Genomic DNA, 16,246 nt, shown 5'->3' with positions numbered 1-16,246 from the left:
TCCAGCAAATCAACACCCATGTAAATACAAATCAAAGCACATCACAGCCGATTACTTTGGTTCCTTTGTACTCACACTTTATAGTAGAATATTTGAAAGAAGATGGAGTTAGAAGAAAAGCTTGTTTACTCACAGCCGAGGAAAACAAAAAAGACCCCGAGTTTCCAGTTCCCTCCCAGACTTTAAAAAAAAAAATCCAGGTCTCTGATTGGTCCTCTGGTCAGGTGTTTGGTTCCCTCTTTGTTCACCCTTTGCAGGTAAAAGAAAATTAACCCTTTCCTATCTACTTATGACAACGCCGTGTAGAATCAAGCATGTGGGTTTATTATGCACTGTGCTGGCGGAGTGTCACTTTGTTTATTAGGCTCAGAGACACTACCAAACAATTGATTACAAAGGATTATATGGATTTTTCATGGGTGGAGAGAAGTGACGGGGTGGATGGTCCCGAGCCCCTGGATAGGTCTAGCAGTAAGACGAGATAAGCATAGTAGCCAATAGTCAAAAGAATGCATAATGTCTCCACCCATGGTTTCAGGTTAACAAGTAACATACAATTAGTACACAGGTGTTTTTCTTTAAACAATGTATAAAGTGTATTAGTATAAAATATATATGTTGAATTTTGATTTGGAGTCCATAGGAATGAGGTAGCCCTTCTGATTATCCAACAGGTACATCTCTGGCGATTAAAACAAAAAGACACTTGAAAAGTGTATGGCAATAGAGATTTTCATTTTTGTTTCTAAAGGCAGACATTGGTATCTGTGAGAAGCAGGAGAAGGATGTCATATCTCCTACTGACATGTTTGAGCCTCTTCCATAAACTCAAGTTTGGTGTGTGAGGAGAGCATGGCAACCTCCTCTGCCAGAGGAGTGGACACAAACATAATGGGCTTCTTTCATTCCTTTGGTCTGTTTGCAGCTTCAGATAAAAGTGCCAATTATTGCTCCCCATCTGGCATTTTGCTGACCAATTTTATCTTAGTAAAAAGCAAGGTTGTCTCTTGTTTGTTCTGTTTCTTTCAGCTAAGATTGTTCACTGTTTACTGGGTCTCTGGCCTCTTGACCAAACTCTGGCCTGTAAAAAGAACTGACATAACCTGTATCAGGTTTTGGCCCTGCAACTGCATACTAGCTAGCCAAACAATTTCACTGAGTCCTAGGTTTGGCAGTTTTCTGACTTTATGCAGCCCAGGTTACACAGGCTTTTATTAAGGTGTTCCAGGGTTATGATCACATTGTGGTGGAAAGTCTGCCCAGAAGCAACAAGCCCTGGGAAGCCAGAGGATGTACTGAATCAACCAGTCTAAAGTAAGCTTTGCCAATGGAACTCCTATAGCAGGGCTCCGGGGTCGTGAGCTTATTACATGGGGGGGTCACCAGCTATCAGCCTCCACCACAAACCCTGCTTTGCCTCCAGCATTTATAGTAGTGTTAAATATATTAAAGAGTGTTTTTAATTTATAAGGGGGGGTCGCACTCAGAGACTTGCTATGTGAAAGGGGTCACCAGGACAAAAGTTTGAGAACCACTGTCCTTTAGTGTCCCAGCCATAAATTAAAGCTTCCCTCCCTGGCAAAATTCCTGCAGAATAGTAATAGTAGAGTAGTTTGCCTTCCATGGGAAGGTAAATCCCTTTCAGGTACAGCTGCCCCTGCTGGGATGGAGGGGAGGTGCATTTTGAACACCCACAGCCCAAAAGGCATGAATCTGCCCTCTGTGTGTGAGGAAAAAGTGCACATGAACCTGCTGGAATTTTGCTGCGGACCTTACATGCATGTTAGTCCCAATAAATTCAGTGGAAGTTCTGCCTATATAAACACAGCAAAATCAGACTTAATTAAAGGTCCAAAGAGTTCATTTTCCAAACATGCCATATGCCGGAACAGAGGATCAAAGAGCATAAAATATTATTTTTTATAATAGCATCTCAGAGAGTGACTGTTTTTTAATCCTGTAACTTCATTTTTTAACACACTAGGGAAAACCCTTTAAGAGCTATATTAGTACTAGCAGTAGTATTCCAAAATTTGTGATACATGTACCATTATTGATGTACAGTATTTACAAAAATTCAAAGTCAACAAACCCCTGGTGCCAACAACTGGCAACAAATTAACTGGAAAACTAAAAAAAAATACAGAAAATTGAGACTTGATAGATCAGATGCATGAAATGAGGATTGTGAAAACAGTACCCCCTTACTGTACTGAAACATAATAAAATACAGTGAGGATGCTGGCCGTCATATGTCTTTTAGGCACAATATTTCTTAAACCCTGTTAGGCTGGATTTCTGTAAATTTCCCAGAGTAAACTACCCCAATATAAGGAGTTTATGCTCATATAACTTTGTCCATACTAGAGGCATACTAGAACACTACTATATTGTGTTCTAAACTGATATAACCATGTGTGTCACATAGTGAGCTGACCCTTTAAGAGTATTGGGCTCAGCCCACCTCTGCAGGTGAAGGGAATAAGTCCAGGTAGCAAGGGATGGGAGCATGTGACTGAGGCCGTGTCTACACGACGCGCGAAAATCGATTTTAGATACCCAATTTCAGCTATGAGAATAGCATAGCTGAAATCGATTATTTAAAATCAATCTACTCACCCGTCTTCACCGCGCGGGATCGATGTGCGCGGCTCGCCATGTCGATTCCGGAACTCCGTTGGTTTTGGTGGAGTTCCGGAATCGATGTAAGCGCGCTCAGGGATCGATATATCGCGTCTAGATGAGACGCGATATATCGATCCCCGAGCAATCAATTGTAACGCGCCGATACGGCGCGTCGTATAGACATGGCCTCAGAAGCAGACCTGCTGGGAAATATAAGGGCAGCCTGAGGTCAGGGAAAGATTTAAAGGAGCCAGGATGACTGCATGAGCTGCTCCATGTAGAAAGCCCTTTCTTAGGTCCCAGGTAGAGAAACTGGTAAGTGCAATTCTGTAGAGAGCAGCAGCCAGCTAGGAAGGTTAGAGTGCAGGGAGCAAGCCTGCTGGAGCAAAATCTCAGCAGGGACAGGACTAAGAATCGTGCACTAAGGGCTGTGGGACAGCAGGGAAGACTGGGTGGAATTTCTTGTATTTCTTTTGAACTTTGCATCAGTAAACCAGACCCCACCCCACCCCCCAAAGGGGGGTGTTATTTGATGCATGAAATCCTATATTGAGTCACTGGGGAGTCTGAGAGGCAGAAAGTGAGGCAGTGAATGGATCTGAAGCCAGCCTGACTAAATCCCTACTACATACCACTAGAAAAACTCTGTGTAGATTAGCTCTTTAAATTTCAGGAAAACCTCTACATTGTTTTGTATGTTCAAGCCGGGAGAGGTGTTCAATAGCCACAATTACTCTGAAGTAAGTCTAAGCTATAGATCGTCTGCATTTTATACTTCAGAGGCATACAAGCCACAGTGCAAAGTAGATGTCACTGGAAATATAGTATTTGTTTCATTAATCAAGGTTGAAATTCACTTCATTTGCATAAATTCTAAGTTATCAAGTCACTGCAGGGTAGGAAGTCAAGTAGGTGAAATCTACCCCCTTCGGTGTAGAATATGGGTGTGGAGCTGTAGTACAGTCACTGCGCTGTCCTCAGTAGTCACTACTCTAGCCGACGAGTTAGAGCAGTGGTGCCCAAACTTTTCCAGTCATGCCCCCCTTACCAGTCTCAGAATTGAATGCACCAGCGCAAACATGAGGGTGGCAATACCCTGACCAGCAGCTGCTGCGCTCCAGCCGCCCAGCAATGAAGGCAGCACCACTGCCAGTAACAGCGCAGTAGTAATGGGGGACAGTGCTGTTGCTGATGGCGGCGCTGCCTTCAGCATTGGACAGCCAGAGAGTGGCAGCTGCTGGCTGGGGCATTCATGTTGTTTGCAATGTGGGAGGACAAATTTTTTTTTAATCCTGCTCCCATCCCACAATACCTAATCTTTTTTTTTTTTTTTAATCTCACTCCCGTTATTATGGCAGCGCCTCCTGAGGGACCCAGAGGATCCCAATTTCTTCATGCCCTCACCCGAGAACCTCTTGTGCCTCCCTCCCATTTACACAGCAGTGAGTTAGAGTAGTAGCTGCTGCCCCTCTGCCATTTGTGCAGGGCATTAAGGCCATTGCATTCACCAGTTGTGTGCCCATTCTCCCTCTCATCCACCCATTAACACCCTCTGTGACAGCCTATGTAGGGTAGTTAGCGAGACCGCCTATGTGGTGAATGTGAGGTTCAGAGGCTTCTTAGATCATCCTTTACTGACAGTCTCCCTGTGCAGCCCAGCAGAAGATCTGAAGAAATTCTGTGGGCCTTGCACCAGCAGAAATGTTGACTGGTAAATAGAAATGTGTTGTTAGTGATGGAGGAAGAAAACTTGTCTTTTGAATATTTTATTGTTACCCCAAGGATGTCCTTTGGAATTTCACTTTTTTACAAAAAAAAATCTTTTCTTCTTCCTCTTTACATTTCTGTATACTCTTTTTCCGTCACTATTTCTATGGCTATATTTTTTTCCCTCTAGGCGTATCTTTTCTATGATGAACCTTGCATAAGGTTTCCTTTAAACTGTTGTACTTCAAAGTTTTCTCTTTCCTTCACATCTTCCTAGTTGCTGTGTGATTCTGCTGTGCAGTTTCTAGATCTTCATTTGCTTTGCTGTCCTTTTTCTCTAAAGACACTCCCCCTTGAAGAAACTTGCAGTGATGATAGCATGAAAAATGTCATCTGTATCATCTTAGTACTGAGTGAAAGAGAGAGAGAGAGCATGCATTTTATAATATAAAAGTTGATGAATTTCTTTATAGGGTATTTAATTGAACAAGAATGTGAAAATAGCATTGACAAAATTTGGCCACATCAGAAGGATAAATAAATATATTTATGATTTTGCTTTTTACATTGTAGCCATACCAAAGGTTATCCACAGAGTGAACAAGTATTTATTTTTACATCATATCCACAGAACAGTCATTCCAACATTCTAGTCATGTCAGAACTTGATTCTGAGAGTTTTAGCCTTTTGGAGCCTGATTTTCAGAAGTGCAGAGCACTCAGAGCTCCAGCTGAAGTCAGTGGGAGCTGTGGGTGCCCAGCACCTCTTAACAGCATGTTCTTAATGTTCAGCTGATTAGCAGATAGCACTTTAATGCTGTTCTCTTCAAAATCCTCTTAATCTTTTTTTTTTTTAAACAAATGAAGTACTTGGCTCACACAACGATGTAAAATGCATGACCCGTGGATCTGATTCAGCGGGCTTTGGATCAGCCCCTACTTGAACAGAAAAGCCATTTGAGTTTAGGCAGTTCCTTCTCCATGCCTTATGCTGTCATTAACAAACTGTCTAAAAGCTAATCGCTAAACACCACTTTAATACAAAATCTGACTTCATAAATAGAAACAAAAATGTTTAGCTATCTAGGCAATTTTTTTTGGACTCATTACCTTAGTATCTAAGGCCAGGTCTACGCTTAAGAGTTTAGCTGGCAGGGCTATGTTGTTCTTTTGGGTTTCTGAGGACCTAGCTTGCTGGTAAAAGTCCTAGTAGTACTAGCAAAGTACTTTTGGTATAGCTTAGCTTTCTTACTGAACCAGTGTAACCTATGTTTGCAAAAGCACTTATTTTTTTTGCAAGTACAGTAACTCCTCACTTAACATCCTCCCACTTAACGTTGTTTCAAAGTTACATCACTGCTCAGTTAGGGAACATGCTTGTTTGAAGTTGTGCAATGCTCCCTTATAACGTCGTTTGGCTGCCTGCTCTGTCCAGTGCTTGTAAGATTCTGTGGAAGAGCAGCGACTTTACAAGGGAGCATTGCACAAGTTCCTCTTTTCCGCCTCCTCTTTCGTACACAGTGGTTTGGTGGTGCTTAGGACTTTCGGGGGGGAGGAGGAGGAGCACGGATGCAGCTGCTCCGGAGAGGAAGGGGAGTGGAGGTGGGAAGAGGTAGGCCTGGAGTGGAGCAGGGACAGGAAGAGGTGGGCCTGGAGCATTCCCAGCAAAGTCGGTGCCTGTTCTTTTCTGAGGAAGCTGCCGCTGCTGCTGCAAAGGTGCTTCCTAGCGTCCTTGCCTGCAGTGGGCTGTGCCTGTGTGGGGTAAGCCAGGAGCACTTCCCAACCAAACTACAGAACAGTACTGTACAGTATATAATGCCTTTTGTCTGCCCAAAAAATAATTTCTTCGAAACCTAACCCCCCACATGTACATTACATCTTATGGAAAAGTTGGATTTGTTTAACATTGTTTCACTTAAAGTTGCATTTTTCAGGAACATGACGAAGAGGGTTTCCTGGCATAGCTATACTGGCAAACTTTTAAGTGTAAACAAGCCTAAGTACCAGTGGAGTATTTGAGCACTAATAGGAATTGCTCCTCATCCAGGTATTTGGACATATTTTGCCACATTTACATTGAGTAGTACCTTACACCATGAGTAGTCCCATTGATTTCAAGTCTACTCATGTTGTAAAATATTAACTCGGCATAAGAAATACAGAATATGGCCCCGCTGTTTTTATATTGTTGCATTTTTAGGTCAGTCACTGTTTCCAGAGACGTGGGTGACACTGGTTTTGAGATTTTTTTTTTTTTGAGGGGGGGAAAGAGTGGGGGTGGAGGGTAGGATTGGCCTTTATTCTTTTAACTATGGTTTGAATTCCCCTCAGTTTGTAGGCTGTAATAATAATGAAAAAATAGTGAATTGTTTTAATCTCAAGAGCTTGAGTGAATGAGTGTGGCAGAGTAGATTTGCATATTTTGAACATTACTGTTGAACAGTTCATGTGGAAGACCTGCTTTACGTATACAAAGGAAAAATAAAATACTAAAATTATAGCCAGCAGTCCAGGGATGTTTGGTTTCAGGTTCTGTTTCTTTCACCTATGAGATGGTTTAAGCACAAAAACTTACCGTATGATTTTCTGATATTGTACTCTAGGGGAAGGTCACAATGATTCATCCATTTAATGGATATAATGGAAACATTCACAGCTCTGCAGTTGTTTGTAATAAATGGAGCTTTCATTATCCCTTTGGTTTTTGTTTTGTCTTACTTTTTGGTAGTGTCATAAGAAGACTCTTTGGAAGTGAAAGAATTTCTCACAAAGTCTTTTCAGAATTTTAATTTATTTTTTAATGTGCCTGTTGTTCCAAAAGTGACTAACTTAGTCCCAGAGAGAACTGGATGAACTTGACAGCTGGAAGACGTCAGTCACATAGTCTAATGTTGCAACATTCTGTTATGTTACAAATAAGGGGCTTCCCATGTCTCACATTTCTAGGCTTGAGTCAAAGTGTGGAACACTTAACACCTGTTGGTGAACACTAAGGGTTAGACCAATAAAGAGATGTAAGCACCTTTAGACACCTAAATAAAAAATGTATTCTTCACAATAGAGAAGGTTCTCCTAAATCTGTGGGCCTGGAGTTGGACAGGTACACAATTCTGCATATTAAAAGAACTCCTGCAAAGCTGCTGCCTAACCCTATAGGTGAATAAAGTCCTTAGGTGTCTACGTTTCTACCAGTAAAGACCTCTGCATTTCTGTTGGTGAATAAAGTCCTTAGGTGTCTACGTTTCTACCAGTAAAGACCTCTGCATTTCTGTTGGTGCGCGTGCACAAAGCCATCTAATTCCTGATACTGCTGAGCTGCTTAGCATCTAAACCCTGGCAGGATTCTCAAACTAGGCAATTCCCTGCCTATCCCAGCTGCAGGGCCTGCTCTGGCAGAGGTTCCTGGGAACTATCTACAGGATCAGGCCCCCTACAGAACAAGGAGTTGCCACTGTACCCATTATGCCCAGTAGTCCAGTTGTTAGAGCATGAGAGATTGAGGTTTAAATCCCCCCTCTGAGTAATTCAGAAGAACCCGGGGTCTCCCGCATCCCAGGTGAGTTCCCTTATTTTAGTGTTTTATAAAATACTTTATATATGCTTTGGGCCAGTGAGAATGACTCTGTGGCCCAGTGGTTAGAGCACCAATTCCAGTCTGCTGTAATAACCATACAAATGTTTTATAAAAAAAGTGTGGAATCGCTTCAACAGGAGAGATTGAGATAGACCCACCCCAGAATAGCCCATTGTCAGATAGCTATGACATACCTGCAATGTAGGAGAACTGCACTCAAGATGGACAGAGTGGGGACTTGAATCTGGGTCTCCCACATCCTGAGCAAACACTCTAAACGCTGGGCTATTGGCTATAAGGAAGTGCCACCACCACTGTTCTTTGTGAGAAAGGGCTGGCTTAAGTGCCTACCATCAGGAGAGGGTACACAACTGTGAATCCTGATGGGAGTCAGGCATCTAACTCCCTTTGAGGGCATAAGCATTTCCTTCTGGCTAGCCTAGATGGTTCTTCAGGATGATGGCCTCTGTGAATCCCATTCGTAGGCCCCTGAGTCTCCCTCTTTGCTGTAATAAGAGCCTGGATGCCTCACTCAGGGCTGTGGATTCCCTTGGGCACAAAACACTGGGCCTAAGTCCCGTTTGTAGATCTAGAGAGGCCCCTGGATCTGCATTTAGACCCATGAATAAATGGTCTGATTTTCAGAAGTATTGGGCTCTTGCAGTTGACTTCATTGACTTCAACTGAAGCAGTTGGGCACTCAGAATTTTGAAATGCATTCCAGGGCTGACACTTGTATATGAAAACCAACACATTATAAACCCTGTTTTATTTATCGTTTTCAGGTTTTCGCAATGCTTTCTTTATTCTGTGCATTGTAAGATGTCCTATTGTAGCTTATTTGTTATTGAACAAAGTATCAAATTAGAAGACATAAAATATACATAAAAGTATCCACAAGGTTGCTATCTAGAATCCTGGTTTGAAAGTAAAATGATGCACAGAATAAAAATATTCAGTAAACTATGTTTTCTTTGTAAAAGTCACAACTATCAATACTATCTTGCACATTATCAGAGGGGTAGCCGTGTTAGTCTGAATCTGTAAAAGCAGCAACGAATCCTGTGGCACCTTATAGACTAACAGAGGTTTTGGAGCATCTTGCACATTGTGCATGCTTCACTGACTGCGGAGAATAACAAGATTGAGCGAGCCTAGGGTGTATCATAAGGGCTAATGTTGGTCCTCAATATCAGGAGCGCTTCATGTATACCTAAAAGAAAAATTTTGACCCAAAGTGTAAGTGCAACAGGGCTTCCTTCTTCCAAATGGTTTGGAACTACAGTCTGATTAATCACTTTGGGGGGAAAAGTAACTGGGGTAAATTGAACCCCTATGACTGTTGTTTTGTTTTAATCATTGTGCAAGTATACATGCTGGATGCACCAGAAGATGTGGGAAAGAATGACCAAATTGAATTTGCTTCTTATTGTTCACAATAGAGAAGGTTCTCTTAAATCTGGGGGTCTGGAGTTGGACAGGTACACAATTCTGTGTACTAAAAAAAAATGTTCTGACCCAAAATGTAGCAAAGACAAGAACAATGCAGATGGAAACATACCATGCAAGCACCTTGGGATGCCCTTAGAATTACTATGGGAAACTTTACCTTTTTCTAAAGAGAAAAGAATAGTGATTTTCCTTCTAGGGAGAAAACTGCATAATGGGGTGGAGGAGAAACTGTCCTGCACAATATTTAAAAGTCATTTATGCCTGGCCTGGAATGAGACAATTTAACATACAGTAAATCTAAAGAATGACCTGGCTCAATGTTCTAGGTGACTTTGAATTAACTGTCTCATTTTGTGTGTGTCTGGAATCTTCATGTTTGTTTAGATGCTGTGATGGGTGGATTGCTGTGGTATTTCCAATAATCAGTACGCATTTTTGTTTAAAGTGAGGAACGCTGAAGAGGAAAGGATTTCTTTCTTTAAACTTCCTTTGGCTGAAACTGACTGCATATTTCCTCTTACATTGCAGAGGCACAGCAATAGCAGGGATTGTATTTGGTATCGTATTTATCATGGGAGTGATTGCCGGCATCGCCATCTGTATCTGCATGTGCATGAAGAACAACCGTGGGACTCGAGTAGGGGTCATCAGAACTACGCACATCAACACCATCAGCACCTATCCGGGTGAGGATGCTAAGCTACCCCTTCACAAGATTGCCAAAGAATTCCATAGGAAATGTTCATAAGAGCTATATTCTTTAATCATTATGATTTCATAGCAGTGGCAATTTTACCCACAGAAATCATAAACCCCCTAATAATGCTGCAAACCTGAGTAGTGCTGCAACCCTGGCCACCCCATTGCAACACCCAGAACAAGGAACCAAGCCCATCCCCCCAGGACAGGATCCACCACTACAGGTTGAGTGTGGACCAGGCTCACTCTCCAGCACCTCCGTCCCCATCTTCAGGCCTCCTCTCCAGGCCAGGATTAGATCTGTCGGGGTCGCAGGTGGTCAGTGCCCCTCTTGACTACAATAAGAAGAGTTTAATTAAGTGCAGCCATTAAATGGGGAGGTTACATCCACTCTTGGTTCATAGTAAGTAAAATAAAGCCATAAAGATGTCAACAAAGGACAGTTGTTCCCAAAAACTGAGGGCATGTCTACGCTGCAATTAAAACTGGTCTGTGCCAATGGACTCGGGCTCGCGGGGCTGTTTAATTGCAGTGCAGACATTCGGATTCAGGCTGCATGCCGAGCTCTGTTACCCTTCCACCTTGCAAGGTCCCATGGCCCAGGTTCCAGCCTGAGCCCAGGTGTCTATACTACAACTAAACAGCCCCATGAGCCTGAGTCATTTAGCACAGGCCAACCATCGGAATCCTATTGCAGTGTAGACATATCCTAAGATACTTCAAAAACTATTCCAGAGCAGTGTAAAGTGCATCCTGCCATCCCATCAAATGTTCAAGAGTTGGGTGGTTGTGGTTTCAGTGCTTGGGGAAGGTCTATACAATGGAAAGGAAGTGTTTATCTAAATAATTTAATAGTATCTGCATTTCAAGCTTCTGGAAGCCGAACATATTGCAGATTGGCCTGGATTCACAACTGCAAGGGGTTTTGGAAGAGGAAATCTCGATGTGGATCATTTTGCATTGTTCCACCCAGGTCATATCAGAGGACAGATTTTGCTGATCCACATCCCCCTCTGAAGGTTTTGCTGAGCCACACACCCCACAAAGTTCGTTCCTCAGACCTTCTCCTGTAGACTTCTTGGAGCAGAAATTGTGTCTCCGCTTGCTTTTCTGAAGCACCTAGAACTCTTTTGAATGCTTAGTAAAGAATAATAAATTTTATTTCAAACACATGAACATTAATATTAAAATATACACTTCATTTCCAAGTTACAGTTTACGTAGTCAATCCCTAAAATACTGTGCATGGTTTGCTATGGAAAATACAAATGCTATTAAACTAAACATATTCTAGTTTTCCACCATCCAGCCCTTTCTTAATGGTTTTGTGTTACTTAAGGAATAATGATCATGATGGCAGGGCATGCAAATCAATCAGTTGTCTATCATGTTGGTTGCATGTCAAAGTGAAGCCAGGGCATTTGATACTCCAATGAATGGGTTTGGTGGTTATGTTCCAATATCAGAAATGAATACCTGTGATACAATAAGGCTGAAAAACAGCACAAGAAGCCATGACAGAGAGAGAGAGGGAGATCTTATTATATTGTCTCAGGAGAATGTGCAAGTACCATCCAGTTGATTTTCCAGGTATCAAATTAGGGAAATTGCTTTAGTGAATAATTTTTTAAGGACAGGTCTTTAAAAAAAAAAAAAAACCCAAAACAAACAACAACAACCCCATGTGTAAGTAGGAGATTGGCCAGGTCCTGTAAACAAAATCTTTTCAAGATAAAATACTCCTTGTGACATAGAAACAGTAGAATCACATAAAGTACATTGAAGGGCCCAGTCCTGGAACATCTTATGTGCCTCCTGCAAATTCCAGGGGTGGGAGTAGAAGACTCTTAACACTTGGCAGGATTAAGTCCTTAATGCTAAGATCTGTCTGTGAAAATGAACAAGGGCTTTTAAAATATTATTAAATATTTGTATTCACATGCTAAGAGGCAATCCCTGCGCCAAAGAGCTTACAGCCTAAAAAAATGTATCAGTTGTATGACTTGGGCTGGTTTCTTATTTTATGCTCTAATTTTGGCAACTTTTGAAATTACCCTAATAAAAGTTTTGTGTTTATATATTTTACGAACAATAAAATCAGTCATGCTGCTCTATAGGAATTCCCCTTGCCTTAAAAATGGGATTCTGTACCATACTTGGGTTCAGCAGCAAAGACAATGCCACTCCAGACTATACTATTTTTGCCTGACGGTCTCCCTGTTTCACTACATAGTTATGTGCATGTGTCCATACTGCAGTCTCCTATGCTCAATGTGTCTGTCTTCCCCCTCACTCCCATACTTGCCAGCTGCACGAAACTTAGCTATAATCATCCTCATTATAGAAACATTGCTTTGCATAACATAGAGAGTTGAGTAATAAAGAGTACTATCGGACTCATTAGAATTCTCATTCATGAATCGCTAAAGAGCAAAGTTAGTATGCAAAAACAAAATGGAGGTCTCTAGACATCTTTTCTCACTGTGTTTCATCCTTATCCATTCATCTCCTGCAGGAAGCATTTTAGTTCTCCATTTTCCCTGTCCCTGGTATTAATATCCTTTCGGGGGGAGGCTCTGTGCTTCAGCAGAAGCAGGTTTTGGAGGATGGCGCACACTGTGAGAAATTATTTCTCCCACCCTAGCTAGGAGCTGTCTTTGAGATAGGTGGCAAGCTATGGAAATCTTTTCCTTCTGCCTCAACTTCAGCTCTGAGTGGATTTTGAGGAAGTGCCATTATCTCTCCTTTGCACTAGGATCTGATTTTACCTTGCAGTGCACACATCCTGGGTTCACATCTTCTCACTATCATCAGGCAGTCCAACCTCTTATCAATGTAGCCTCAAGTGGGGGAGGTGGGACATCTCCATGATGAGATGTGGGGCTGTGAAGAACCACACACTAGGGCAGTGGTTTTCAAACCTTTTTTCTGGCGACCCAGTTGAAGAAAATTGTTGATGCCCGCGACCCAACAGAGTTGGGGATGAGGGGTGTGGGAGGGGCTCAGGGCTGGGGCAGAGGGTTGGGGTGTGGGGGTGAGGGCTATGAGATGGGGTTGGGAATGGGGGGTTCAGGGTATGGGAGGGAGTTCTAGGCTGGGACAGGGGGTTGCAGTGCGGGATGGGATAAGGGCTGTGGGGTGGGGCCAGGGATAAGGGGTTTGGGGTGCAGGAAGGGACTCCAGATTTGGGGGCACTCAGGGCTGGAGCAGGGGTATGGGGCACAGGATTGGGGCTTACTTCAGGTGGCTCCCCAGCAGCACCCTGGAAACAGCCAGCAGCAGGTCCGGTCCTAGGCGGAGGTACGCAAATGGCTCCACGCAGCTCTCACCCACTGGCACCACTCCTCTCAGCTCCCATTGGCTAGAAACCTCAGAGAAGACCTCAAGCTTTGTCCCACAATGAGTAGAGCTATTTGCTACAGGAAACCTTCCCCACCTAAATCGTATTGATTTGGTTAAATTATACTTTTCAAACTAATTCTCCTTCTCTTTCACTTTCAGTGGCTCCTCCACCTTATAGTTATGAATATGAGATGGAATACGCAGCAGATCTACCTCCACCTTACACTCCAACTCCACAGACTTCAATACAGTATCCGCCACCTCCTCCTTACCCTGGATATTCAGGGAAATAATTAATGGGCTTTAAAGAGATACAAAGTGCCTGTTAAATCAACCAGCACATTATGGACAGATATTGTTGGCTCAGGAGCAAATAAGATGGGGCCTACATCCACATATGCTGCCTGCTGTTAGTGTAACAGAGGACAGTTGGTGTGGCTCAGGATGACTTCTAAGGGATGACGAAAAGTATAGTCCATCCCAGATCACTGTAATTCACAAATAAACTAAAGCACAATAAAAGAAACAGCTACTAGGACTTACAGCCTAGTCAACAGTGGTTAGCATCATCGAAAATTCTGCTGGCTTGCTTTAGCAACCTGTTAAAGTGAACTGGAATATAATTTTTCCATTTAAAGGAATGTATGATAAAAATGGTTAATAAGCTTCCTCTTCAGAGCATGAGATACAGCAGTTGGGGTCTATTCTGGGAGGACAATTCCAACTGTTGTCTACAAACCTGTATCGTATCTTTCCTTGAAGTGATGCAGATAAGGAAGAAAAAGAAAGATGGAAGCTACTTATTGACTTCCATTCCAAAATAGGAATACCAGATGACCTATTCAGCATAGCAGTATTTAGGATCTGATAGGTATATTGCAAACAAGAAGTTTATTAAAGTCATTCAGTGGCCAAAATATGTAACTACTTTTGACCAAAACACAGGGTATTTTAAGTGCCTACTTTTAAGGAGATTGTCTGGTTTGTAGCCTATAATCTAAGTATACAGAAAGTTTTTGTATGTAGCTTTCACTATAAATTATAGACAAATCTTTTTATATGGATTTAAATACTGTATACAGATTTTTTAGGTCACTAGACAATACTTTAATTTTGAAAGTAAATTAGATTCAACAAAATCCTGAAATAGTTTTGGAGGGGGAAAACCCAAGGTTATTAAGGCTTCATAGATTTTTCCTGCAGTTTGATTGTTGATTAAACTGTATGAAGGTCAGTAGTAATTTTAATTGAACATTTGTTCTGACAAGCTAATAGTCAACATAAAGGAAGATGCATGCAGAGGGACTGTAAATGTTGCTGTTGTCAGAGAAGATAGGGGAATGAGTTGTCTTGGTTATTCAAAAGTGATTGGGCTCCATAGATTGAAAGAGAGATCAGAGTTGGATTTCCCATCCTGTTTAAGAACTGCGCACACAAATTAGGGGTATATGCAGTTCTGTCCTGATCTCTTCTCTTTTTCAGAATCACTTTGCAGGCATTGTTGGTAAATGTCCTTCATTAGAGAGTTGTTGGAACAAAAACATGGATTTTTCTATTTGAATTTACTATTGTGTAACATTTACAGCTGTTGTATGGGCTTTTTATGGCTTCCTTCATTATTTGTATGCTCCTCAACTTATGTAAAAAGTAGAAGAGGAAAAATGATATAGCATATCAAGAAGTTATGGTGACCGGAATTCACAAAGCTGTGGAAACAGCCTTTTTTATGCATATAAACTCCAGGTTTATATCATGATTCTTAAGGCTCAGAATGTGTTTATTTAAAAACTAGCCCATAGCCCTCAGCTGGAGATTTTCATGGACATACAATGTATTACAAAATAAGAAGAAAGGTGATTCACTGAGGACCTGAACCAAAGCCTACTGAAGTCATTAGAAAGACTCCCATTGACATTATTGGGCTTTGAATTAGGTCCCAAATGAAGAGCACTGTAGGTGTTGAGGCCTTGATTCGGTAAGGTTCTGGGCGCTAGTGTAGCGTTAAGCACATGAATGATCTCACAGACTTCAGCGGGAGTACTCACATGCTGACAGGTATTCGCAAGCTTAAATACCTTGTTGAATCTAGGCCTTAATAACTATCTTTGCTAGTACTTTGGAATAGTATTTGCCCCTTCCTGTTTGGGCAGTTTTAAGCTCCTGAAAGCATAAAAGACTTTATTCTCAACAGAATGTGTTTCAAAGGGCTGTTACATGGCCTTTGGCCAGACTGAGCATTGTGTACTATTTAAATTTTTTAATCTATTCAGAGGAAATTGGACTGTCCCACAGAACTTGGTTGTAGTGAGTTTCATAGCACCTTCAACAAAGAATGGAGATTTTATTATTATTCCTTTTGGCGTTGTGCACTCGAATCCAAAATTATCTGATTGTTAAAGTTAATCCAGCTCCCGGCTGGAGTAATAATGGTGTGTCACATTATTCATTAATATGGCTTCTCACAAGGGACAGGCAGCTGTTCCTAGATAGAGCCTAAAATGTTCTTGACAGTAGGGTTCCTGATTATAATATTTTGGCTTCCCCTGCTCATGACCATCTGTTAGGATAATGGCATGTCTGCCAATATACCAGTCTCAACTAGTGGTCAGCCTGCATAACAGAGCAAGCATCATATTCTCTGCATGAAGTCCTTCCTCTCCCATAGCAATGCCACGTGCCTTTTTACAGCTGATCACACCTGATGATGCTTTTTATGCCAAAATAATTGCCCATGGGAGAGGAAGGTACAAATGAAATGAGTACTTTTCCTTCCCTCATTTCTGGATTTTCTGTTCTGTAACAATGTAATGCATATACAAATACATCTCAGGGAGCAGTTTTACCGTT

The 16,246-nt window shown here is 41.9% G+C and overlaps 1 protein-coding gene across 1 annotated transcript in view; it reads left to right on the top strand.

The window, feature by feature from the left end:
- Positions 1-15,559, top strand: part of CYYR1 (cysteine and tyrosine rich 1) — a 94,726-nt gene extending 79,167 nt beyond the window's left edge. Inside the window, exons 3-4 of the mRNA XM_075062018.1 lie at positions 9,887-10,044; positions 13,559-15,559. Of these exons, the coding sequence (XP_074918119.1) occupies positions 9,887-10,044; positions 13,559-13,692 (292 nt within the window). The 3' untranslated portion in view covers positions 13,693-15,559. The remainder of the gene's footprint in view (positions 1-9,886; positions 10,045-13,558) is intronic.
- The last annotated feature ends 687 nt before the right edge of the window (positions 15,560-16,246 follow it).

The sequence above is a fragment of the Chelonoidis abingdonii genome, chromosome 1 (assembly GCF_003597395.2).
Source record: "Chelonoidis abingdonii isolate Lonesome George chromosome 1, CheloAbing_2.0, whole genome shotgun sequence".
NCBI classification, from domain to species: Eukaryota; Metazoa; Chordata; order Testudines; family Testudinidae; genus Chelonoidis; species Chelonoidis abingdonii.
This window is presented reverse-complemented; position numbering and strand designations above follow the sequence as displayed.